Below are 26,953 nucleotides of genomic sequence, written 5' to 3' on the forward strand. Positions count from 1 at the left end.
TTTAAAGCAAAAAAAAAGGTTCCATCTCCACGGTAAGGAAAGGTTAGGTTACATTTCCTAGTGTCCAGTTCCATCTCCTCACCGTGACGCAGTGTGCTGTGATGACATCACACAGGGTCAGCACGGACGTGTTCTGCGCTCTGTTGACCCAGCGCACGGCCACTCGCTGCCGGGTGAGCCAGGTCACCATGGTGATGTAGTGCTCTCTAGCGTAAAAAAACAACAACACAAAGTGGGTGTGAATAAGGGAGTGAAGGTCACTCCACCCGAACCCTCTCTCCCTGGAAATGTCTTGAAATACCTTTCCTCAAAACTGTGGGGCGGTCGCAGCTGGGCGGTCTGAGCGCCTCCCTCCAGCGCGATGACGTAGAGTTTGACGGTTGGGTTGATCTGCCCCATCTGAAGAGTTCCAAACCAAGACGCTTTTAATAAGTTCATCTCCCATCTGCCCCCAGATATCCCTGCAGTCGCCTGTCGCTATGAGAACTATTCCACACCATGGTGTAAGGTTTTGTTTGTTTTTGGTAAGCTGCAGCGCTAGGCTAAGCCAGTAGATAAATCAAAGGCTCTGTAATAACATTATAATTCAAGACAAGAACACAGTGACAGTGTGCGAGGTGGTGTAACCCCGGCGGGCCATTCATTGTGCTTCTCTTGGTAAGCCTCCCTCAAACACTCTGCTCATTAGTCTAGAGATGATATGACACATCGGCAAGCATCACGAAAAAACAAGTCTGACACACGCTTTTTTCTGTGTGTGTGTTTACTTCACTTACTTTGTCTCTCATAGCAGTGCCACTGTTGCTATGCTTATATATGCTAATAGACCGGACCAAGTCACCTGATTGGTTAAAGATAATGATTATTGATGGCCGATCATAAATAATGCTTGGTTAGCTATAAATTTCTACCATTGTTAAGTGATTACTCTCTTAACACTCTGTTAACAGCATCATTTAGGAAAAAATGTAAACAACATTGTGTGGGTTATTTAATGTAATTGCAGGTACTACCTAATAGATTGACAGCAACTAACAAGTTATTTTGTCCCACGGGAAACTACTTTTGTTTATTCCACGGCTCTTCTCAATGCTGTGGAAGGCTCCATTCAATTGCATGGGCCTTCCCGACTTCCACGAATAATGACCGTTGCTAAGCATATAATGACCACTGTCAAGGAAAGTGGATTTTTTCACGTCCTTTGTATCACTCTGCAAGTAGTCCGGTAACTTAATAACCCCAGTGGATTCGGTTGCTAAGCAACGTCAACGTCTTTGGCGGACTATTTCCCTGCTGATCAACACTACGAATGCTGGTAACAAATTAATTGTAAAAAGACACACTGTGTGAAGTTATTTTATCGTTTTGGCAAGTAGCTAGAAGTAGCATTATCTAAAATAAGCCCCTTCAGGGTGAAGCAAGACACCTCTGCTTCGCGTCGGTGTCTGGTTCGCCCTGTCTGGGCTTATTTCCCGATAATGACCAGCGTTCTATACATTATCCCTTACTTATGCACCTTTACAATAATGGAGGAGATCCAAAAGGCATGAACTGTAAACAGTCCTTGGAGTAGAAGAACTAGTTACAGCCACAGCAGACTACATTAGTGTTTACATACAGACAACCATCCAGCCATACATCCACATAACATTACATGATATTATACATCATATTTTCAATGAGCTATGGAAGTAGCCAACAAATTAATCAACATCTCCCCCCCCATTATCCCATTATCCCATTATCCCCATAGTTCACAGTGAGGACTGAAGTAGGTTGGAGGAGCTAGGACCTTGGGATAGGGGTACTTCTTCCCCCTTGGGTAACGGGCTCCAGTGAAGTGGGGCAACAGCATGGTGGGAACCAGGGTGTCATTGATGGAGAGGTAGGCCAGCCGAGAGCCATCAGGGGACCACCAGTGAGCCACCTGGGTGTGGATCACTTGCTCTAGAGAGGACAAAATGGCGGGCCACGGGTTGAAGGAGAAGTCAGTTGTAACAAAGGGAATGTGGGGGACGGGTAGCAGTTATTGTTTTGTTGGAGGACAAAATAAATGCAAAGATAAAGGTGCAAAGAGAAATGTTTGCTTTTCGAGCAGTTAAATTGTTCTGGAGTTTTTTTGCTAACTACGTTTTGTTAGTCAGTTTTGTCTTTCAGTTCAATGAGGGGTCAGTGTAGGCAAAACAATCTGTGCTGGTGTTGGGAAAACAGTTCAATATTTTCTGTTGTAAATGACTGTATATGGTTTGGTTTAATTACGTTAATGAGTTGAAAAGGTTGCTAACTTTTAAGTTGTGTATTATCTCTTAAATTCATTGAAAATCACTGGTCATTAAGAACCATTGGTGTTTAATTCAATGGTTGTTCGGAACACTAAACTGAATCTGATGGTTTGTTGCGTCACATAATGGCACTTAATGCACATTGTTTTTTTTGTTTTTTTTTACAAAAGTAGAAATTAAACACAATTAACCTCATCAGTTCTCAAATGTTTGTTCATTGTTGAGGCCAACTGTTTTTTCTTCAGTAGTTTGGTTGTGATTTACGGACTAATGCAGTATAAAATTCAGCATATTCCAAGAAAGCACTTTCCCTCTCTGCTATTTGGCTCTTTCCCGGAACATCTAAATGTGGTTTCTTTGAAGTTGCCTACTCTGCCTACTCTTTTACCCAAAAGGGACATTATCAAATCCTTCCACATTTTTTGACCTGAAAGAGTATGCTATGATAGAAAAAAATTGTTTTCATCAAAACACATTTTAAAATTGTTCAATAATAATGTGGAATAGTCAAATGAGTAAGGTTCTAATTTTGGCCTCAATAGTTGGAGGTGTCTTCTGAGTGCATTCCAACTCACTTCCTTTGCTGATGCCATCAGTCCTTACCTTCATACAGCCAATCAGAGATGCCGTTGAAGACAGACCCTTCCTGTCCAGAGGATGTCAGTCTCCAAGAGCTGCTCTGGACGTCTGCTTGGTAGTAAATGTTGTTTTCAAATATGTACACCTGAGGATGAACCGAGAATGTGTCAACAGGTATTACGGTTGTCAGTACGATGTTCCCAGTTTAAAACCAGTGTAAAAGTGCTGGTAGAGATTTGAAGTACCTCAACCAGGACTGTCTAAACCATTGTATTGTGGGCTGGTTGTGGTGATGTGTAGCTGTGTTTCTGCCCTGTTATGGGAAGTCTAAATGTTGTAGGTTTTGAACTATTTTGTGCTCTGTTGTATTATCTAGCCCCGCTATGTTTTCCCATATGGCCTGGAACTAATCAAAAGTGGAGCAGGCTCAGTAACTCAGTAACAGTCTAACTGCTGATCACAAACACTAAGAGTTTGAACATATTGGAAACAACCCAGGGACCTGGCATTTAGGTAAACAGCTCTCTGATGACAATTGCATTATGGAGAGGGGGAGAAACTGTTCCTTCCTCACTCTGAGAGAGAGGAGATTGGTGAATGCATACATTAAATGGGTTAATTTTCTCCAACTATGGTGTGTTGTTTTGCATTCAGAAGTTTCATCTGTCATTGCCACGACAGCCACTGATACATCTAGATCATTCCTGCACTGCAGTGTAGCTTCCAAAGGACCTCAGCAACAACAGAGAACTCAAACAATCGGCTCTGTGTGTGGCTTCCCCCAGTGAACACACATATGCGCATGCACACACACACACACACACACACACACACACACATGCACACACACACACACACACACACACACACACACACACACACGTGCTGCACATATTCTAGGTATTCATGGAGCATCCACACATCCACACACACACACACACACACACACACACATACACACAATCACAACTAAGTTTATCCAGTCCTGTTTACTTCAAATTCGAAATCTTGCTAAAATCTGAATAATCCTGTCTCGTATGAATTAATTTACTCCTGTTCAGATTCTTGTTATTCACTCTTCAAGTGCCTTAGCAGCCTTCTCCAACCTGAACCACAGAATAGGTTATTTGTATAGCTCGTCCCATATAGACTGTTCCAAAAAAACAGCAATACGTCACGTATGTATGTCAAGGTTCTTTCTGCCAAAACAAAATGGAGAACATGTTTCATTCTCAGAGGAAAATTTGTTTTGATAACATTTCTAGTGATATATGTGCATTTAAATTCTTGAATTAACTTGTTAGAATTTAATATAGAATTTAGAATGTAGGTGAATGCAACGTTTTCTATCGTTGCCATGGTGATTCATTTGGAAGCTGCTATCCCTGAAACCACTCAGTTTGCATGTTGATTGATTCAACGTCTTTGCGTAGTGGAATCACCTGAGCTGTTGTGTTCTGTGCTAGTTCATGTAAGTGATGATGTTCTTTCAAATAAAACATTTCAAGTTTTTGTGAGGCCCAAAGGAAGCGTATGTTGACACACACTAAAAAAAGTATCCTATTATAAATACATTTTGTTTAACAAGATAATCATTACACATTAATACTGCTGTTGGATGTTCTTTCAATAAAAAATATATTTTCGAGGGACCCAGGGATTTGTTTATATGTATAGTTATTTATTCTTCTTCTTTGAGACAGACTAGGCCAACATGTTTTTGTGGGGCATTCTGTTTGCTTCTGCTGAAAATCCATACCAAAGCCTAATTTTATAGAATAATGTTATTTATCAAGATAATCATGAGCAAGTAATGCCACTTTCAATGTTTTTGAAGCATGAATGCAATTAATAACGTCAAAGGCAGGCTAAAAACATTATAATAGGCTACTAAAAGTATCTACATGGGGGTCACAGAAATACAATAGGTGACACAAAGCAGAGCCCATCTACGGAGAGCCTTGGCACTCTCTATTGAGCCCCATTGTATCAAACTTTTTTGCAGTTCCATTAGAATTCCACTGGGGGTGATCGAATGAGTGCAGATTGAATGGGGGTCTATGGGGCTAGACGGCTAAATGGATCTCTTTCACCTGCTTGTCAAAAGTCGAATGAATGAGTACTTATGTCCTTTCGATTTCTTACAGTTTGGGCCGTTGTTGGCCGTACGCTAGCATTCTATGCTGATTGGTCAGGGATGGACTTGCTGCTTGACTGATTACGACCAGAGACCCGTCTTGATGCCATCTGAAGCAGAATCAGAAACAATATCTTAAGGAGGACTTTCCGTCTAAATTTAATGTTATATATTATATGTATATATATATATATTATATATATATATATATATTATATGATATAATATATATATATATGCAGAAGTGCAAAAGTGACTCAGAACTTGTCGTAAAACAGGACCTCTGGCAGTGACGTCATCATCTTTTTGAACAGATTTTTAGAACAGTTAAGTGAACTTAAAAAATGCAATATTCAGCTGAGTGTATTCTTTTAGCCCCCCCTTTTGAATGTGACTCTCAAATTACTTGACAAAAAATCATTAATGACACCCTGAGAAAAGTGGAATTTGAGGGTGGAACCCTGTCGACTCCCATTCATTCTGCTCTCACTGGCGAGCGTCAGTTCAGAAACCGGAAGTCACCAGAGAGTGCCAGTTCTCTTCATATTAGACATTCTCTGCACAAAGGCAAGGCAAAGCAACCTTATTGATATAGCACTTTTCATACACGAGGCAGACTCAAAGTGCTTCACATAGAAACATTGTCATACAATAAAATAAGATATTAAAATAAAATAGATGTACGATACTTTACTTTATTAATTCCCTGTAGGAGAAATTCGTTTTTTGCAATAGCCCAGCAGCAGTGGAAAAACACAGGATAAAAATAAATAAAATACAATACAATAAGAATACAAAGTACTAATACAAACAAAAGTAGACACTAAGGGGAAATGCTAAACGAAATGCTAAAGTAAGGAGAAGACAAGACAAACAGAACAAACAACAACATATAGGGCAAACAAAAATAGACTAAATAAATAAATTATGAGATAAATAATAAAATATAGATAAATTCTAAAAGTGTAAAGTGTAAATTATAAAGTGGCTAAGTTCCACAAATGCAATGTAAACAAAGATGCAATTTAAACAAAGAGAAAAAGTGGCCCAGTGATCAAGTATATATATATATATATATATATATATACGGTATACTGTATATACACACCAGAGCTAGTGAGCGGAGCGCGAGCGAGGAGCGGAGCGGATGCAATTTTGCTGGAGCGTGGAGCGGTTTTTTATTTAGAGGCCGGAGCGGCCGCTCTGTTCCGCTCCAATTCCGCTCCGATACCGCTCACACCACGAGTCTGAGGCATGCCCAAGCAAATCCACCCAGAATTTATTTCTTCCTAATACAACCACAACCGGTAAATTTCAAATATTGGCCATTGTAAGCTCGTTGGAGATGGAGATGGAAATATTTTATAAAGGTAACTGAGAAGTCATACAAGTGTACCATTACTACAAAAAAACTAGATACTAACAATGTAGAGCAAGATCAACCATGTGGTGACACTGTTTCAGTGAGTAAAGATTCACTTTGGAATCTAAGAAGACACATTTCACGGGAACATGAGTGTGCTACGCGAACACACGCAGAGCAAAGAAAAACGAGTTTTTTGAATATGCTTCATATCAATTTATATATTTTTATCATATAATTTAGGCAATAAATCCCCCCTCCCTCTTTTAAATTGGAGCGAGCGTGGAGCGATTTTTCTGGAGCGGGAGGATTTTTAAGTGGAGCGGGGGCGAAATTGAGCGGAGCAACCTGACGCGAATTTGAGCGAAGGAGCGGCCGAGTGAACAGCCACCTGAGCGAGGAGCGGGATATTCGGACCGCTCCGCTCACTAGCTCTGATACACACACACACACACACACACACACACAAATATACACCCACACACACATACCTATCTGCACGTACATATATATATACACGTATATATATATATATATAAAACGGGTGGCTTAAATCAAGTGATCTGATCTGTTGCGAAAAACAGTCTGTCTAGTTACTTGACCAGATAAAATGAGACGGAGAGGTAATAAAGTCTATCAGCACGAGGGCCTCGGATATATTGAGTAAAGTAGCAAAGGTAATACTGATTCATAAAGCGTGAGAGATCGACTTATTCTACGTCCCCTAACAGCGCTCAGGTCGTCTGGATCTTCGCCTCCGTGGAAGTTCTGCTTCAGAAGAGCCCCGTGATCCGGTGCATGTGAAACTTATAGTATCTTTCCTAGCCAGGTGTGAGTGGTAGACTTTGTGTGGGTTATAGAGGGTTCTCTTGTCCTTGAGCCTCCAGGTTGTGTTGTCTTTCTGTGTGATATGTGTGTCCTCGCCATCTAGCTGTGGCAGAGTGTTCTCCGCAGACTGATAGGGGGGCTAGAGGGTCATCTTGACCCTCTTGAATGTGTGGTGTGTTGTGTTTGTTAGGTTTGGACCCAGAGTTGACTATATTCGTAATATAATGTGTCCGTTAGGTATTTTTGCCCATCAATTCCCAACTGTTGTATAATGAGCGTATACACACAGCTATAGCGCCCGTTCAGTTTACAGAGTTCAGTATCACTCCGCGCCTAACTTGAACTGTTGTTTATTTATATATAAAAGCAATAGCATAGTTCACTGAAGCCTAAAAACATGTTGATTGCTGGAGAGGGTGGAAATGTTGTAAAGCAATAGGCACACGGTGAGTGAACTCGATAGTAGGCTAAATTGCCGGCGAACCAAGCTACCGTCTCTAGCCTTCTCTCTGAAGGACGCTACAGTGTGTTGCATAGCAACCGCCGTACACTTTGCAGGCAGCCAGGAGGGACTACTTTTTTGTATTCGTTAAAAAAAACGCTTTTCCAACTTTCTCACTTTTTCAAAATGGAGGGTGTCTATGACTTTCATTTCGCCACACTTACGTAACCGTTTCAACTTCAGTCAGTGGTATACGCTCATTATACCACAGTTAAGGGGCGTTGTCCGTCCCGACGCGCAGTGGAGGGACGGACCACAGCCTGTCGTGATCTATTGCTTAAATATATATATATATATATATATATATATATACACACACACACACACACATAAACACACACATATATACACATACTATATACATATAAATACACACGCATACAAAAACACACACACATGCATACACAAAAATCAATGCAACTCTAACATCCCCAGCTGGTGGGGGGGGCGATGATGTCATCTTTTGTGTTTCAGGCAACCACACAAATACGAACACGAAACTGCATAGGTCCGTTTTTATCTGAATCCACCCTCGGAGGTGGTTTCAGAAATGTGTGTTTTCGGGCACCGGATCCTCTGGGTCCTTCTGGACAGTCGGCCCAAACGCACAAGACTTATGCGGTTTCACCCCCCCCCCCCACGGCTGGACCTTGCAGTTTGTGTCCCATGATCTCAGGTTGTAATCAGATCGACTGAGGGGTGGAAGGGTAGAGGAACTGTAAGCCTCCGTCACACTGCCATACAGCAAGTCCAGGATTTTATTTCCTCTGGTTTTGCACTTCCTTCACGGTTACATGTCCAGGGTTACATCATTTTGAGTTAACAAAGACGGCTAGACCTCCTCCTTTCTTCTTACCGCTCTGTTGTCCCCTGTCCGCTCTTGCTAGCGTGAACTCGATAGCACAGTCCGGTACATTCCCATGTAGCACACACTGTACACACACTGACTGCTCGCCAATGCTGTTAGTTCATATGTTTTGTTGGCCAACGATCTCACGTTCCCCATCACGAATGGAAGGCAAGGATTAAATCTCTTGTGCATCGTTGCAACCTTGCCTTCGTTCCAGCTCCTTCGGTGTCTCCTTAGCTCCACAGGTATGCCCGCGGGTGGGGCTCCACAGGCCCGGTACTTCAGCAGCCCGCGGCGGTGCTCCACCGCCGCCAGGGCAGCGGGAGACAATCCCGGGCAATTATCCCTTTCTCCTCCAATCTGGACTTCAGGGAGTCAAAGCCAAAGTTCCTTTACCCCAAATCCTTCTCAACCATGGCTGAGATAACCCCCACTACGAGTGTCGTTGTGGTTCTTCAGATTGATGTGGAAGTGGAAGAACCAGAGACGTCGGAGAACCCGACGCATGGTACCGTGGCCGCAAGTTGCTCAGGGCCACACCCCCACCCTCTACCTTGACCCGCCTCTAAAAAACAGCATGTTTGTGGAGAGCTCATTGAGGGACTGGTTCGTAGTGGCTGTAACTCTGCACCAAGGCTGAATTTCTTGAACGTCTTCAAATACTGTATTAGGGGCCCACTAACATCTATATAAAATCATCCATAAAGTAGCATGCCATGGGATCTTTAAATTCATCTGGAAAATCATAAAGGGAGTGTTAAAGGGTAGTGTGTAGAGGGTCTTAAGGATTGGCACAAAAGGCAGCAGTGAGGCAAAAATTACGTTGTGATGCGATTTATTTTTCCACCACCAGGAGTAATTAGGCATCCAGTGCAAAAATGAAAAATGGTAAAAAGAAAAGGAAAATAATAGGAAAAATAATATTTAGCAAAGACTAAGGCTATATTCAGCCAAACCAAAGCATATATTGCTAAAGCCATCAAGGCTTTAGCAATTAAGGTTCGCACCATACCTCACACAGCTGAGGGTACAAGAAAGCGTAGCACAGCTTCTGTCCATCAAGAGCTTCCCTATGCAACTAACACACGTCCATTAAATCTGCTAGACAGACCAACCCCAAATTGGTACATACCATTACACTAAGCACAGACCTGGGTGTTTACATATCATTCAACAAATCAAACAGAATTAAAAAGGTACTTAACCAATAACAAATATTAACGCAACTGCGTCATTCACAAACGCACCTAAACCATATAGTCGTCCCTGGACGGGAGCGCCCTTCCTAGAAGCCGCTGGAAAAGAGCAGCTGACACACAGGTACGAAGTTGTACTTTTAAAACAGTGAATAAGCAAACACCGTTCAGCCATCAATTTCCTAAACACAGACATTATGCAGAAGCCTTACACTTTTAGTTTTGATTCATATTTTACCGCAACAAAACAGAGTTGTACCGCGACTGAGTCATTGAAAGACTGAATGCAAGGGAAATGTTTGGTGCGGCCACAATAAGGACGCGCCGATAACCGCAGCGTGACAGGGAGGAGACAGTGGAGCTGGAGCTGTTGTTGTGGCTATGGGAGAGATGAGGCTGGAGGTAGAGGGGAGTGTAGAGGAGGGGCGTGGCCGTTCCTTGCCAAGCCAGCATCAGCGATGGGGGAATGCATGAGATGTGAGGGTGTGTCGGGCGGGCTGTTGTCTCTCTCCAGGGTCTGTGGTCTGTCTGCTATCTGTGTGTCAGATAGTGGCAGGGTAGATGTGTGGGGGAGACTGTTGTCTCGCTTCTCAACCTGTGCTCTGACTGTGGCCTGTGTGTCAGACCATGGCAGGGTAGATTTGTGGGAGAGCGAGAAGAGAAGATTGTCCCCTAACAGAGCCTAACCTGTTGGGTGTAGGCCATCTGCTCTGAAAAGATATTTGTGCCCCCAGAACAAGTTGATATTGTCAATAAAGCTTCTTTCATTGCAGACTCTGGAGAGCCATGTATTCAGTGCAAGTAGACGACTGAATCTGTTTATTCCCCTGTCAACTGCTGGCATGGGTCCACGGTATGGACGCACCTCGGGGCTCAGGGGTGCACGGGTGGCAGACACATGCGCAGCTGGCCTCTCTGGTGACAGGGTCATGGTCCGTCTCTGGGTAGCTTAGCACAGGCGTCGAGTGAACTTGTTGATTCACCTTGGAATGTTGTTTGCGATTAGCGCTGACTCTGTGCCAGTGAGAGGCAGCTGGAACTGTCTCTCTCTTGTCCGGCTTCGGGAGGATACAGTGTAGCTTTGATAATCATCTTGTTATGTATTTGTCTGAGCTAGCTCAGCTAACTCACCCACTGCATTGTATCCTGGAGGAGTCCTGGTGCATTTTTCTAATGCTGCTAGCCTCGTTTCAAATGAAGCCACTGTCTGTCACAGTTTGGTGCAGTCTGTGCATTTCCCAGTCTCCGTGCCTGAGACATCCGAGTACAGAGGCATGTTGGCGATAGGAAAGTCCAAGGCTTCTGCTGCGGCCTGATCCGGTAATCATGAAAAGTGATTTACGGCCAAAATGTATTGTTTAATCAGGCGATGGAGGTTGACGAAAACAAAGTATATATTCTTAAGTATTATGATCATGAAACAAAATAAAATAAAGTAAATCTGACCGATGAATTTAGTAGTTTTTGCCATTGCCTAGTGGAGCTTCGGAAAACATGACCTCTCTCTCTGCTGCCTCTTATCGCTCACTTATTGTATGTTGGGGCATAGAATGATTTGGGAGTAAGATAGAGATGTTTGGTCTTTTATATGAAAGAGGGCCTCAAGGAAATACGATATTCAATTTGTGATTCACAAAGCATCATCAAATGCGCCATTGAAACACATTAAAAGGACTGAATCTGAAGTCATTGAAAGAGATCAGAACATGGCTATTAGACCTGTCAACCCTGAGGTTGTGGGATCTCTTTCAAAATCCTAAGTCTCTGCAAAAAGAGGCGCGGTGTAACCCCAAACCTGACCCCAACCCTAATGGGGCCTGCGCCATGCCACTGATGAGATATAAACATGTCCCTGTGCATTTTGCTCATAACTTTTTTGTGTATTTGTGTATTTGCGTGTTGGATCAGTGGGGTGTACGTCTGGGAAGAATTTAGCTCAAAATCTCAGAAGTGGGCCATGGGGTGAGAGACGGAGCCTTTTCTGAGGCTTTTTGAGTTACTTCCTCGAGGGCTTGAGCCCCAAAACGTTTAATCATACTTTTCCTTGAAGCTCTCTTTAATATAATGGAGACCCCAGGTCTCTAGCTCACTCCCAAGTGTCCCTGACCCCTAGGTCACCTACTACTTACATAACCTCCTGTAGGGCTAGATGTATAATATATGATCTATTATTTTAGTAAGCTGTAATGCCCTGAGTCATATAAAAGAGAACAGACATCTCTCTAGGTCACTCCCAGGTACTTCTGTGCCCCATGAATGGTGCGTTTGCATCACAAGTTTGTACGTTTCCATTACAATTGCCTTTTAAAAATCTTGTACTTTATTGATGCATTAACACTTCAAAAACCTTTAAAGCGGGATTTATTTGTCATGATAATCAAAAGATCTACACAAAGTATATATTTAATGAAGCTTTGGAATGAATTGCTCAGCAGAAGCAAAGCAGACATAAACAGTTTTGCACCACAAATACACGTCGTCCTAATCGGTCCCAAAGAAGAAGGACAAATGTCATCCCTGGGTCACTATGTTTTTTGTGGTGCAAAAAATCGACGTTTCTGTTGAAAGAACATCATCAGTTACTTAAAATAACACATAACATAGCAGCTGAAATGACTAACGTGACACACAAATAATGATTCAAATAAAAAGCAGGCTGCTTGATTTAAGGGATAGCAGCAGCATATGCATCACCATGGCAACAATAGAAAACATCACCTTAACTAAAAAACGAAACATCCTATTCAATCACTGACTTAAGCTCAGCCCACACTACAAGAGAAATGTCCCGATATCGTGCCCGATTTGCCCCTTACGAGAATCGGGGTGGCTTTCCCATGGCAGCCGAATCGGGACGAAAATCGGCCAAGATTATCCTGTCTGCCGTAGTGTTCTAAGATAGAATCTCATCAACTCCAAGAGCACCCGATCGCAAAATCTGGGTTATCCAACATGATAGATATTTTCGGAATGTTCAGTGAAGGGCAATTTCCACCAGAACCGTCACAGAAGCGGCATGGCAATAAAAACATTTGCCGAAGACATTAGAAACCATTATTGTCAATGTAGGCTATTCCACTGGATACGGCAGCACGGCACGAAACCGTCACCAAACCAGCACTACTTTTTTTGAAAGTTGCCGGTTCGCAGCCGTGTCTCAGAACACTTGTACAACCATTCAGTTTGCATTTGCTCATGAATATTCATGAGCTCACATTGACCCCTATGCAATTCACTAACGGTAATATTATTAGTCTATCTATGGTATCAATAGCAAATCAGTGTCACCTTGCTAATGGTTGAATACTACAACAATAACAATGTAGGATTTGCTACAGACTCACAGACAGCATTACTTATTTTAATCTAAAAGCCTACCCGTTTTGAAAACAGTCCAACACACTACCCTTCAAATTCACCCAAGGCTGAATTAAAAGTAGGCCTACATGTTTTTCTAAATGTTGGTCATCAACGAGGTTGTAAAGTAGTAACTTCGGGCACATCTGTCAAAAATAAATGTTTTTTTCTTCCGACGTGTTTATGATCTTTATTCATTAATTGTACCGCGGCCGAACTGACGCGGATATTCTCTGATATTATGTAAGCATAAGCACCGCGGAAACAACTGCTGTCAAAAGACACTGATCCATTTTCACTGTTGACGCGAGTTGCTCTAGTTCCACCTCCACGGCCCTGCAGCGTGCAATTATCGGATAAGATTGTCCTATAGTGTGTGGTGTTGAGTGTCTTGTGTTCGAATCTCATGTATTTGTATTTACGATTGGAGAGCAACAAATCGGCTGAGAACAAATCGCATAAGATTAAAAAAATGTGTAGTGTGGGGCAGCCTTTAGATTACAAATTAAAATGCATGCATGCATGTTCGAAATTCAGCCACCAGGCTTTTAACTACAACCAGCTGTTGGTCCCACATCCCCCTGCTCTTCCCGTTCTATCCCTCCATTGGCTTCCTGTAAAGTTCAGAATAGACTATAAGAGCCTGTTGAGAGCCTATAAGGCACTGCACAACCCCAGTTACAGCTCTGATCTCCTGACTCATTCCCCTTCTGCCCCATCCTCACATCTCATCTTGATATCCATCCCTTGCTCCAACCACAAAACTACAGGTGACCAGGCCTTCGCTGTCATCACCCCAACCCTCTAGGACCATTCTCCCAAATACATTCGATTTGAGAAAAAACATTGATCTGTTTTAAGTGACTTCTAAAATCCCATCTATATAAATAAGCCTTTCTCAAGATCTTCATCCCTGTCTTTTTGTTTTTGTTTCAATTTGGTTTTTTTTGGGGGGGTGTATGTGAGGCCTGTAAACATGTTTAAAAAGTGCTCTAAAATAAAGCTACTTACACAAATCGTCATACAGCAACAACCTTGAACGTCAGTTGAATGGAATAATTAGAACGCTATGAAATGCTATTGAACTCAAGGATAACTTAGAATTCATATTGCATTCATGATAAACTAATTTAATACTTAATTCAAGATTTGTCTCCAAATGCACTGAATATACATGTGGATATACAGCATGTATGTGAATATTCGTGGGGGCTAATCAAAGAGAGAGAGATACCAGGTGATATATGTGTAATTAATGCAATCTTCTATGCAGTGTTAAAGAGATTGCTTCCTGCTTGTCTTCCAGCTGCTTTTTAAGACACACAGACACACAGGCTACATATGGAGCTCTAAAAGACGCAGCCGATAGGAATGTGTTAACCCCAACGCTCCATTCGCCTGTCACATAATTGCATGTGTGACACCCAGTAGTTATCTAACCCTAACCCTTACCCTGATACCCAGTAGTTATCTCAGTTAGTGAAACCCGCCAAACCCTGCATTCTATTTTCATGAGGAGTAGCAGAGTCATTAACCCCCTTTGTCTATTTGTCATATTTTCTTGTAATTATTTGCACATATTTATTCAATAAATCAAGCCGACACATTATACCAATGCTGAGCTCAGGGCACACAAATGAAGCCAAGGAGGGTCTTCAAAGCAGAGCCCCAGAGTACCACACTTTTATCTGTTGTGATATAGTAGCAAAGAACGCAGAATAAGGCCTCATGAATAACGGTGGGCCACTCTGTCATTAGAGTGCTGCGTGGTTGCTGTATGGCCTCCTCGTAAACACAATCCACAGGGGCCTGGGATAAACGGCAAACAAAGTAGATAAATACGCTATCAAACGCTTAATCACATGGCTTGTCCACAGTGGTGGAGTAATGGACTGATTATGTGGAGTCTTATTGTCTCAGTTTGGAGGCATTAACCAAGCAGAGACTTATGAGCAGCCCCCTCCACCACGCAGGTACGGCTGGTTTTACACGCTTTGGTTTGAATATTAATCTGTGTAAAACTACAGCATGTTTTTTTTTTACCGTGATGTAATCATGAGGGTCATGATGTAATCAATACATGCAGATATCTTATCTGGAGATGTGAATGCTATATGCTTATTTGTATTTGGTGCCTTTTGCCTCATGTAGGCTATATGACAATAGTAATAATATAATGACAAACCTCATCCATGTTTGTTAGAGACATATTTAACGCATGTTTAAAATCTATTTTATTTCAATTATACTATTAATGAATTCCTATTTAGTTTAAATGTTCATTTAAACTCATTTTCAGGTATCCAAATTAGAGGGATGTAGATGAGCCGGAGAGGAGAGTGGGCGGGTCACAGAGTCTGTTTTATCCATGAGGACCTGAGCCAGTGATAGTGGTGGAACAGGAGGTCCAGACTGTTTTCTACCGCGCGTAACCGTATGAAATGTATGAAATGAAATGTTCTGTGGAAGGCAAAATAAATCAAGGTAAACAAATCAAAAAGATTTTGCGAGTTATTGGAGACGGAGACGTGCGAGTCCGAGAAGCGGTCTAAACAACAAGCTTAGAACTGGCCACAACAGTGTTCGTTGTCTTCCATAATAAGGATAAAAATTATAACAAAATAAATAAATCTTGTGCTAGTCCATTAGTAACGTTCTTCAAAGTAATCTTAAAACACATCAAACAGCCTTGCTCCAAGAAGAGGCCGATAGTCTTAATCAATCCCCTCACAGAGGCGTCCCTCTGGGCTGTTTGTGTTGCTTTGTTCAGTACCTCAATGGAGTTCCTAACAGGAAAACTCAATTATTTTGAATTGACACTCACATTGCATAAAATCTAGTCCTTTTGCGCTGGCCTAAAACAACAACGATACATACCCTGCAGATATTGTACACACAATACATCATTTCTGGGTAGGTTATGATGCTCCAAGGGGGCATTCAGGTCCATTTAGGCCTTGACTTAAACATCATGTTTCTGCTCATACTGTGAGGGAAGGGAACTGCAGGAGTGGAAGAAGATCCAACGCCAGAGTCAGGCGTGCGCACTCTGCTTATCGCCTGTGTTCAAAGTGGAGCTGCTTGTTTGTGTGGCGTTCAGATTAGTGCAATGTGTCGTGGGTGATAAGTGTCAGCCACACAGTACGCACTGAGGTGTTGCAGGGAGGCGTTGATTAAAGCAGGAGAATGAAGCAGGATGGATTATTTTCTGTTGATGTGGGTATTCACGCATGCTAAATTAGATTATTGCGTAGGGGGGTTTTGTGAACTTTTGTGGAGAATTTACCACAGTGTGCTTCCCTCAATAAACATCCTATTTTAAGAAATAGTTTGTGTTTAGCACCCACTCAATTTGACTGTAGCGGTTTATAACTCACCAGCTGTTGGTCTCGCACTCCCCAGGACGCAAACTGCAGAACAGAGTCGCTCACCTCCGGGGGGTTCAGCTCCCGCACCTCCCTGAGGTGAGGACAGTAAGAGAGCTGTCAGCCGTCATTAATAACATGTTCACTCACAGTCACAGTCCAGGGCCCCGTTTCCCGATAACGATGGCTCCACGCTCAAACGATCATTCTTGCGATGGATCTCACGATGTATCGTAACTTTTTTCAGAGCGTTTCCCTAAACTCCTCTTAACATGAACGCGCGTGCTCTGCTCTTACGACGTCGTAGGCTTGTAGCTGTCCACTGACACGGTGCTGAAATGGGCTCGGTAGGAGGGGGAGACGCAGGAACGTTGTTGGATTAGACTATATTTTGTGGCAGCAAAAAAATATCTCCCCATCAAGGCCAACAGCAGAGTAGCCTACGAAAAGAATAGACTAATATGAATGCTACAAATATTAAAACACAATTGATTAGGTCTAGGCCGACATATGCTATATCAGTCCTAATCCTGAACGCACCGTGCGTAGGCTACATTGTTTCACGGCATTTTCTCCCCTGAAATAATTCCATATTACAAAAATAAAAAATAGCATGTGTCTGTGTGACAACTATAGCATTTATTTAAATGTGCTGATTTCTGAAACATGCTTTGCGCCGAGAGGGCAGACTTTCTCTGATTCCGCAGAAGGTTTCATTCATTCATTCAGTGATTGGCGCGCCGCACACTCTCTAGTCTACAAACTTTGGTGTAAACATAAAAAATGCAACGTTCCATTCATTCATTATCATTCAAACGTAGAGGCATTGATACGGCTATTGCTGTTGCTGGTCTAGATCGATTCCTGCCCATCATAGTTGTAATGTTGATGGACAATGTAAGCAGGAAAGGTATGCATCGCAGCACAGTTTCCCGCAGCAGTCTACGTTCACTGCAGAAACCACGCTCTCAACTTGGGGATTGTGTACTCCACTAAGGTCAGGGATGTTCGTAACTGTCTAGACACAGTCCAATAAATAGTGAACTTCATCACAGCCTCGCCGACAGGCCTACAGTGCTTTATGGCAAACAATCGCAACAAAAAACACCTGCAGAAATTCTCAGACACAGTCTCAGTCTCAGCATGTCTTCTGTCATTGATCAATATGAGGACATTTTAACCACGATGGTTGAATTAAAATCAGAGGGAGACAGCAAGTGCAGCTCGCAAGCGACCTCCCACACAAGCAATGGAATCATTTGATTTTATTATATGCCTTGTGATAGGGTTGCCATGTGACGTGGCGTTTGATCGGTACATTTCGAATGCGCATGTATTTTTTGAATTTTAAATTGCTGCAATAAGTTATATTTTTGTTGACTTCTAACATGTCTCTGTCTTTGCTGTTTAAATCTAACAGTAGTCTACGAGTAATATATCAGCGGTAACCACTGTTTTTGGGGTATTGCGAAATAGTTTTAATTTTTAATAAAATTTTTAATAAAAAACACATGTTTTAATAAAACACATCCAATACCACGGAATGTCCAGCTGGTGCTCCACTGAGGCTATAGTAACGATGCTCTTAGTGCTCTACGAGTACCCCTGGAGCCTCGTTAGCTATGAGGGTTTTAACAACGTCGTTACGTGACAATGCTTTCGGGAAATGGGGCCCAGGTCACAGGCCCTGTTTGGCCAGCTTTCATCTAACAGAACACAACACCCAGGAGGTATCAGGCTAGTACCGTAATCGTAATCGTAGTAATCGTCATCTGATGTTGTTGGCAGACAAAACATTTGAACAATTCACAACCTGTAACACCCACTTCATCTTCCAAAACCTCACCTCATGATGGACAGGATATATTATTGTGCATATTAGATAATGGGAAGCAAGGAAATACCATTCAAGGAAGGACCATACCAATAATATCACACAATATAAAGAATGCATAAGTAATGTAAATAATCATCAATAACTATTACTAGACTGAACCTTTTCTCTGACCTAAACAGGCACTAAAGTCTACCTCCTACTATCTGTTCTGACTGGGCCTGACTGCAGTAGCTCACCTGGTGTGGAGGTCCTGGGCCTGACTGCAGTAGCTCACCTGGTGTGGAGGTCCTGGGCCTGACTGCAGTAGCTCACCTGGTGTGGAGGTCCTGGGCCTGACTGCAGTAGCTCACCTGGTGTGGAGGTCCTGGGCCTGACTGCAGTAGCTCACCTGGTGTGGAGGTCCTGGGCCTGACTGCAGTAGCTCACCTGGTGTGGAGGTTGTAGATCAGATACGACGCCAGGAAGGAGTGCTGGAACACCTAGGGGACATCCAATCAAATCAGGAGAATTATTGCTGAGGAAATGAAGTGAAAGCTGTAGGCAGCCTACTACTGACGAGATACACTGAACCGTCAGAAACACCATAATCATTCTTTTAATAAAAGGACACAGATACAGTTTAGAAACGGGTTATGTGAAATATACTGATCAACCACATGGGGGATTCAGAATGTATAATACTAATGACCTAATTAACTATAATTATGAATAATTGAGCACAGGCTACACAATTGATTACTGTTAGATGTATTGCAGCAGCAATTTCCTTATGAACCTAATGTCCTGAAAAGCTTAAGATTAAATTCAAATAATGTTTTTCATTCTATTTCACAAATAGTCAACGTATTCCATGTTGGCCCATTGGCCAAAGCACTTAAGAGTGAGAAGCAAACATTGAGTAGTAACTCCCGAACTTGCAGAAGAGATAACGTCTAATGCCTTAAATCATATGATGTGTTGTTTAAAATACAATCGGAAGTAATGTTGTACTCAGTTCAGTGAAAGTTTGTTTTGTATTCCCCAGCTACAACTTGATAATGGGGGGGGGGGGGGGGGGGGGGTTGACCATGAAGTTAGTTAGACCATGAAGTTAGAAAACACATTTCTGGGCAACACAAAAATCTACAGCCAAGCCAGAACTCCTGAGACTCTCACGCACACCCACATGCACACGCACACCCACACACACACACACTGCACCGTATTCCATACAATCAGTTTTTGTGGGCTCATATTGACTCATATTTCCACCTGGAGCCTCACCCAGTGAGATGAGATGATGGGATAAAGATTGCAAACCATGAGGTCACAGCAGGAAACCAAGTGGATTCAAACTCTATATGCATTCCTGCAACGTCTTGGACATGGTTAGGGGATAGGCTTATTTTACTGCACATGAGTTTGGGGTGGACCAATGGGCAAATAGCAGGTTTGGGAACCCCTGGGCGACGCAACTGTTCCTTAAGGACCTTCAGCCAGCGTACAACGTCAGCCTGTAGACAGCAGTCCCAGGCTAACAAGGTAGTGCCTGCCCTAGCTACTAAGACAATATCTGGTCAGGTGCTAAACTCCTTAAGCCTACCCAACCACCGTGTGGTCATTCATAAACCAATTATTTGTATTCATTTTTTGACCATCTTACCCCCCTTGTCCAAGGTCATGGGCTGTCCAGCCACACTCCAGAGGTTAAGGGAGACTGCAACTCTCAAGGTATGTTCTATAGCCAAACCAGGGCTCACTAGGATTTCAGGAGAGATTACTTTATTTTGGAAAGAGCTGACTCTTGCAAGCAAATATAACCAGTTACTGAGTGCTCTTAGTATAAGGGGACAGGGCTGCTGAAATTAAAATCAGAGACAAGTGTGAATATCTATCCATCTATCAACAAAATATGTGACGATCACAAAATATTAACAAATGTAGTGAAAGATAAGGCAACGCCAAGTGATTACTATGTGTTCAAACAAGCCAGCTACCTGCCTGAATAGGGAATCTATATTGTACTGATAGCCTGTTGTTTATGATTGGACATGCCTGCTTATGGTACAACCTCGATAGATATACCCCCACGTAGCGATATGCGTTACAGCTGATCAGACACGAGACTAATGATCAACTACAATTAATATCAATGAGCAAGCGAGAACCTTCCTTCAAAATCTATGATATAAAACAACATTCTTTTTAAAAACCTTTCTTGGGACAGGCCACCAGAACCATGGTCCATGGACCTGGTCACCCTCTCTTAATAAGTATCTGTATAATTCAAACTAAATACGTGAGTTATGATTATCTTCCCTTTCTTCCTATGTTATAGTGATGGATTTCTTGATTTGTTTCTGTGATTCAGTTCGCGTCGGTCAGTTTGCCAAGAAGAATCGTTCAGAATCGTTTGTTTGTTTGTTCAGTCGCGTTTCCGGTAGCGGTGAATCATGGAATGCACGGTTCTCAGCTGAGTCAGTCAGACCCCCTTGTCCTCAAACGATCTTGCAAATGGTCATCAATCAACACACAACATTACAACTAAGTTCCTTTTAGCTGAGGAGCGCTTCTTGTTCGGAATTGGGATGTTGTTGCCCAGGCCAGTCCCTCTTCACCACTCTGCTAACTTAACACAGTGAACAGCGAGTCAGCGGGTGGGAGTTGAGTCTGGGAGAACGAACGATAGAGACGAACAAGAGAGAACTGAAACGGGGAATCAGGTCGGTTCGTTTTTGTTAAAGAGTCGTTCATTCAAACTGATTCAGTCACAAACGACCCATCACTACTATGTTATACCTCAACTCTACATCCTCTGTTGCACTACTTATTCAGAAATTTATATCAAAAAAGATATTTGAAGCCTAGGGTCATTTTCTATTAATCCCGCCAAATGACCACTGAGTGTCCACTCTGAGAACTCTTAATGTGATGCCTGTTGAGATAATGGTTTATAACCCAAAGCCTGCTGCACAATACTCAACCACAGCATGTTCATAACACCTCCACATTAAACTCCCCCCACCGCAGTGTGAAACACAGAAATATGGTCAACAAAAGCCGAGATAATGAGCTCTGGTTCACGCTCGCTTTGCCCGCTTTCCAACTCAAAGCCGACGTGTGAAGTCAACGGAATCGCTTTTGTGACGTGACATGACCGCCGCTCGTCTCTCAATCCAGATTTATACTTGCTCCCCCACCGCTGCACGACGCCACTTCCCCGAAGAAGTAATACATTGCATTGTCAACGACAATTACAGACCCCCGTGATGGGTGGAAGAGGCCTGCGATGATAAGCCTGTCAGAGAGGGGCTCGCCACACTGCCTGCGGAGGGGCCTGTTCTCACTGGTGATGTGGAGATAGGCCTGTCAGCGTGGCAGTCAGCCCGAGGCTGTCTCTGTCAGGCAGCTAGGCAGGGTCTGTCTGCTGCTGTACTCTGAGCATACAGCACCTACATGGAGGCTAATCGCCTACCAAAGGTGACAGGTTAAGAATCAACAACAACAGCAATAGTCGCAACCACACAACAGAAAGGCATAATACATTTTTAAAATCATTATTTCAAATGTCTCGTTCAGGGAAGCAATAGAGGAACGCTTTCACAGACTGCAGAAAACAAAGTTGTGTGGTTTGTCAAGGTTTTAGAGGTAACCTTACGAGGGAATATTCCTTTTTGGCATTGACAAATTACCTCGCTGAAGTGCAATGGTTATTTTTTCACGCTGAGCAGTGCACTGTAATGTGTCTTCAGGGTACAAAAGACCTGTTTTGTCAGCTCGGCAGAGAGAGGACTACATGGTTGAATGTGGGTCATGAAACAATGACAGAATACCAAGTTGCAGGTGTATAGTTCAAAACAGGCATGACTTGCAGTATGCCTCTGGACAACCAAAGGTGTGGTTACCCTGTAGAAGGTAAAGGATTATTTGCGAGCCATTTTCAATCGTTGTTTCATTGAAAGTGTGTGTTGCACCAGGCTGTATCCAAGGTTGTGTGAAGAGTGATTACACTGATTTATAAACCCTTCTTTATGGGCCGAGCTGAGAATATGGAACATTATCACGCACAGCTGAAGAGTTACTTATGCAAAGACCATATTTCGCTATTGAGCAATCTCGCGTTAAATCACAGACAGAGGCATTATGCAAATTTACCTTTCCTTTTTTATTCCTTCAATACTTTGGGAAAGGGGATCAGAGCAGAAGAAACATCATAATGGAGCGGGATAGGCGACAGCAGCGGTGGCTGCAGTACATTACGGCACGTGGGGGCTGGTCTGTGCGATGATGATAAATTCAAAAGACAAGTGGAGACAGAGATGGCAGGCTGGGCAATTACTCTCTATATACCAGTGTTGTCACAGAGATGATGATAAACACATCTGCTCCGACCATCTCTGGAGGACAGGAGCACCAGTCTCTCCTCCAACCTCCCCTTGCCGCCGCTGTCATCCCGGTGAGGGCCTTACACTCACCCCCCCCCTCACACACCCTCACCCCATGTTCATGACGCCGGCGTGACCCCTCTGTCTCCGGAGATGACCGAGCAAAGGATGGTTGCACTGCAACAATGCAAGGCAAGCACTCTGTGCTTCAGGTCTGAAGCTAGTAGCAATACTAGTAGTTAGAGCTGAGCCTTAACGACAACATCTGACATTCTTTTTTATTTATGATTAATGTTGAATTAAATGAGGCAGACAGGGTAGAAGACAAACCAGACATCTGAATGAGTCCACAGTAGATCTCAGTACATTGTGTCTTCCAATCAGACAATACATCATTACAACCAGACTGTGACTGACAGCCACTGAATGGCGTCATGACACCAAATACTTTGCAAGCGGACTTATACCTATGACTGATTCAAGGTCAGGACGATGTGGACTGGCCTGGCAATGGCAACCTGAACCACCAATCACTGCTAACAGAATTGTTTTGAAGGAAGCGGTCTAGACCTATTTATTACTTACATAACTTAATCATCCCCGCACGGCACAACACGTGATGGCTCAGAGGAACCCTGCGATCACACTGCTATCCTTTATAGAAACACAACCGTCCGTCTTCAGCCTCTGAATAATGATGCCTTTTGTATTTGTTTTGCTGTAACATTTTTACATTTAAATGAGTAATAGACAATGGGCCCTATCTTGCACCCAGCACAATTGACTTTCTACACCGACCCATGTGTCGTTTGCACCCGGCGCAAAGCTGATTTTTCCCCACAGAAACCAGGCGCCACTACACTTGCGCCTGGAGAGGCGTGTCGGCGAAAAGCAGAGGCTTGTTCCGGCGCAAATGATACTTGGTGCCATTTTACCAATCTAAACATTGCGCCAATACAATTGCGCAACTGACTGAACAATGCCTGGTCTAAATGCACTAGCGGATAGCGCAGTTGGTGTTGCTATTTTGACGTGCCATGGCAGGTCGGAACTGCAACATATGCTTACACACACGTAGGCTGTACACAGAACAAACATGCAAACGATTAGCCTGATTTAAATATTATGATGTGAAAGATTGTTCATATGAGTAAAACTGCATAGAAATAGCATTTGGATTGTGGAAACATTTTTTTACCATAGGGGCTGCATGAATGAACACAGTAGAGTAGGCTATGCCATGCATTTAAATAATAATAATAACAATAATAAACTTGAACAAAGTATATTCCAGCCTCCCAAAACAAAATCTTGTTTTAAAATCTTGTGTAACAGCTGATACAGCGCTAAGTTGTACTTTTAAATCAATGCATCTGCAAACACCGTAGCCTACAGCAAACACATATTTTCTTGACACGACACATACATCGTGTACAAGCCCATAACTTTCAGGATTGATGAATATTTGATCGTGAGAGAACATAGTTTTACCGCGAGTGAGTGTTTAAAAGAATGAATGAATGCGGGTGATGCTTGGCGCGCGTGTGTGTGCGCACCCACAAGTAACACATACAGTCCATGGCGATGTATATTAACAGGGGGACACATGCATATTATGAACAAAATATTATGAATAAAGTCGATAACGATAATGTATACAATACTGGTAAAAAACGATGTTTGTTAATGTATTGCCGCATATCATTAAATAGACCCACAGTTGCGGCCACAGGACCACGTCCGCATATCATATGTGTTAAGTTGTCTTCACCGCAATTTACATGACGGCTCAGTGTTTCTGAAGTTGGAGAAGAAAACGCTATTCCATGTGTGAATTATGCCTATTATTTCGCCATAAACTGAGCCATTTGAAGTTTGAAATTCATGTGGTCACACATCTGTCTCAGCGGAGAAGAATGCAAACACGCTGTCAAAATATCAACTCGTCAAGTCAATTGCGCTGGCTCTTAAAGGGGATGGGAGATGGCAATCTCATTGGTTTATTGCACGTTACGCCCAAAACACACCTACAGGTTTCAGACCAACCCATTTTAGATTTGCGTTGGGTGCAAAAGCTAATTTATCTCGCCGTCGTAATAGCAACAGCGCCATAGAACCGCCCACAAAGCTACTTCGACTTTGCGCTTCACGTCTGCGTTTGAGACCGTCTAATAATGTGTTGAAAGGGTTGAAGCCTTTGACTGGCTATAATGACTTAATAGGTCCTAAGGAAAATGATTAAAGTTTCTTTCTATTCATCTCACTTTCAGACCATTGGGGAAAGCCTTTGCATGGATGAGCAGAACCAGAGTGACTTAAACTACAGTTTATCACACACACACAAGAACATCTCCACAATTCATACATTCAAACAATTAATATATCAATATCCGTGACATGCGCAGAAAGCTCATTTCTAATTGTAGAGGGGTCATTTACAGAGCCTGTGAGTCTGTGTGTTTGTGGGGGGACTTGTTTAGTCATTATTAAGGAAGGAACTTTGAATAATATTGTACAGTATTTCATCTCATTAATGAGCCGGTAGGGGTTCGACATGGTCACAACCTCCCTGGTCAGATGTAGGGGTAGTTTACCAGAGATCCCTGCCTATTGTCTTGAATGTAGCGCACACCTCTCCTGGAGGTGGTTTTGACAACTCTTCTCGTATGATTGCCACCGGGTCAGATGGAGGAAACATCTGTCTTTGCATCGCAATCTCACACCGTTTTCAATTTCATTTCAAGCTATGGAGAGAGATTCAAACCATTTGGGCCTCTGACACAGTTGTCATAGTTTAAAGATTTATTTTTGCATTTTGTCACCAAGAGTTGTCATAATTACGCAATTTAAAAAAATAAAGGTCAAAGAAGTGTCTGTGTTTTTTACAGGTGTCCGACAATGAAGACTAGATAAAGACCTTTATATTGTACCTACCTAGAGTGTTTTGACCTTTAAAAATAAGTAGTTGAACTTTCATGAGTAAAATCACTGTATTAAGCAACAGATAGAGAAACACTTAAAATATGAATGTTTAAAGCAGACAAATTGGTTGATTCCTTCTTTGCATGAGAGCAGCAGATAGTACGGACATTCTCCCATTTAAATATTTATCTCTCAAGTGCCTCTCAAGAGCTATCTGTCACTGAGTGGTTGTGTTTTAATTGCAAAATGAAGGACCTTGTGGTTCTCAGCTACAGTGCACTGGATGTAAAGGGACTGCATTTATATAGTGCTTTTATCCAAAGCGCTTTACAATATTGCCTGACATTCACACATTCACACACCGAGGGTGGAGACAACCATGCAAGGGGACAGCCAGCTCAACGCGAGCAGTTAGGGTTGGGGCCATGCTCAGGGACACCTCGACACACGCTAGGAGGAGCGGGGGATCGAACTAGCAACCTTGTTGTTTCCAGGCAACCCACTGTACCGTCTGAGCTACTGACGCAGAGATTAACATAGATGTCAAGATGTATACTCCACATTTCAATACGCACCACCCCAGTTTTATAAAAAAAAATAGCTGCTTAATATTATAAAGAAGTAAAACATAAAGGGGTCATAACACATATGTAAAAAAAAAAAAAGGAAGGCCATGAATATCAAAGCTTTCGACAAATAGATGAAAGGAGAACAGTGACCATGATGATAAAAACTCTTCCACAAATAGAAAAATACCAAAATAAAAAAGATGAAAACATTGGGATCACACAATTCAGCTGAAGGTTGCTGGATGTTCACCCACCTGTGGGCATCCTTGAGCAAGACGCCTAAGCCACACCTTCTGTTTAAGGACAAAATATCTCAAATTCACTGAAAGTTACTTGTGATAAAATTGAAATGACGATGTTCTAAGGAAGATGAAGTGATGTGATGTCATGTGTGTGTGCACACAATAAGGCTAGGGAGGCGTGCTGGCAAAAAACAGCCGATCAGTCAGTGAAAAGATTCTCCATATAGTCTAAAAAGTAACTATGCCAAATGCAGAATTGTTCACCATTAATCCCAATAGAGTGATGATGATTTCAAAATGCATAAGCAACGTCCAACCTGCCTTATTGTATAATAATAATAATAATAATAATAATACATTTTATTTGTTGTTTGTTGTTATTTGTACTTTTCATAAAGTTATCTCAAAGTGCTACAGAAACCAAAAAACAAAATAAACAAAAGACTAAGAGAAAAATCAGACACGATTAAAATCAGACACGATTAAAATCAGCAGAAGAAAGAATAGCTAAAGGAGGAGAAGAAAGTGCAGAAAGAGAATAAAAACATCTAGGAACGACC

At 42.4% G+C, this 26,953-nt stretch overlaps 1 protein-coding gene across 1 annotated transcript in view; it reads right to left on the bottom strand.

Moving 5' to 3' along the window:
- Positions 1–26,953, bottom strand: part of LOC311368773 (inactive dipeptidyl peptidase 10-like) — a gene marked incomplete at both ends in the record, with an annotated part of 104,816 nt that overhangs the window by 26,073 nt on the left and 51,790 nt on the right. Inside the window, 6 exons of the mRNA XM_084487551.1 lie at positions 83–206; positions 302–399; positions 1,793–1,947; positions 2,886–3,006; positions 16,472–16,553; positions 18,723–18,775. Of these exons, the coding sequence (XP_084343677.1) occupies positions 83–206; positions 302–399; positions 1,793–1,947; positions 2,886–3,006; positions 16,472–16,553; positions 18,723–18,775 (633 nt within the window). The remainder of the gene's footprint in view (positions 1–82; positions 207–301; positions 400–1,792; positions 1,948–2,885; positions 3,007–16,471; positions 16,554–18,722; positions 18,776–26,953) is intronic.

This window comes from Micromesistius poutassou, assembly GCF_964030765.1.
Source record: "Micromesistius poutassou genome assembly, chromosome: 23".
NCBI classification, from domain to species: Eukaryota; Metazoa; Chordata; class Actinopteri; order Gadiformes; family Gadidae; genus Micromesistius; species Micromesistius poutassou.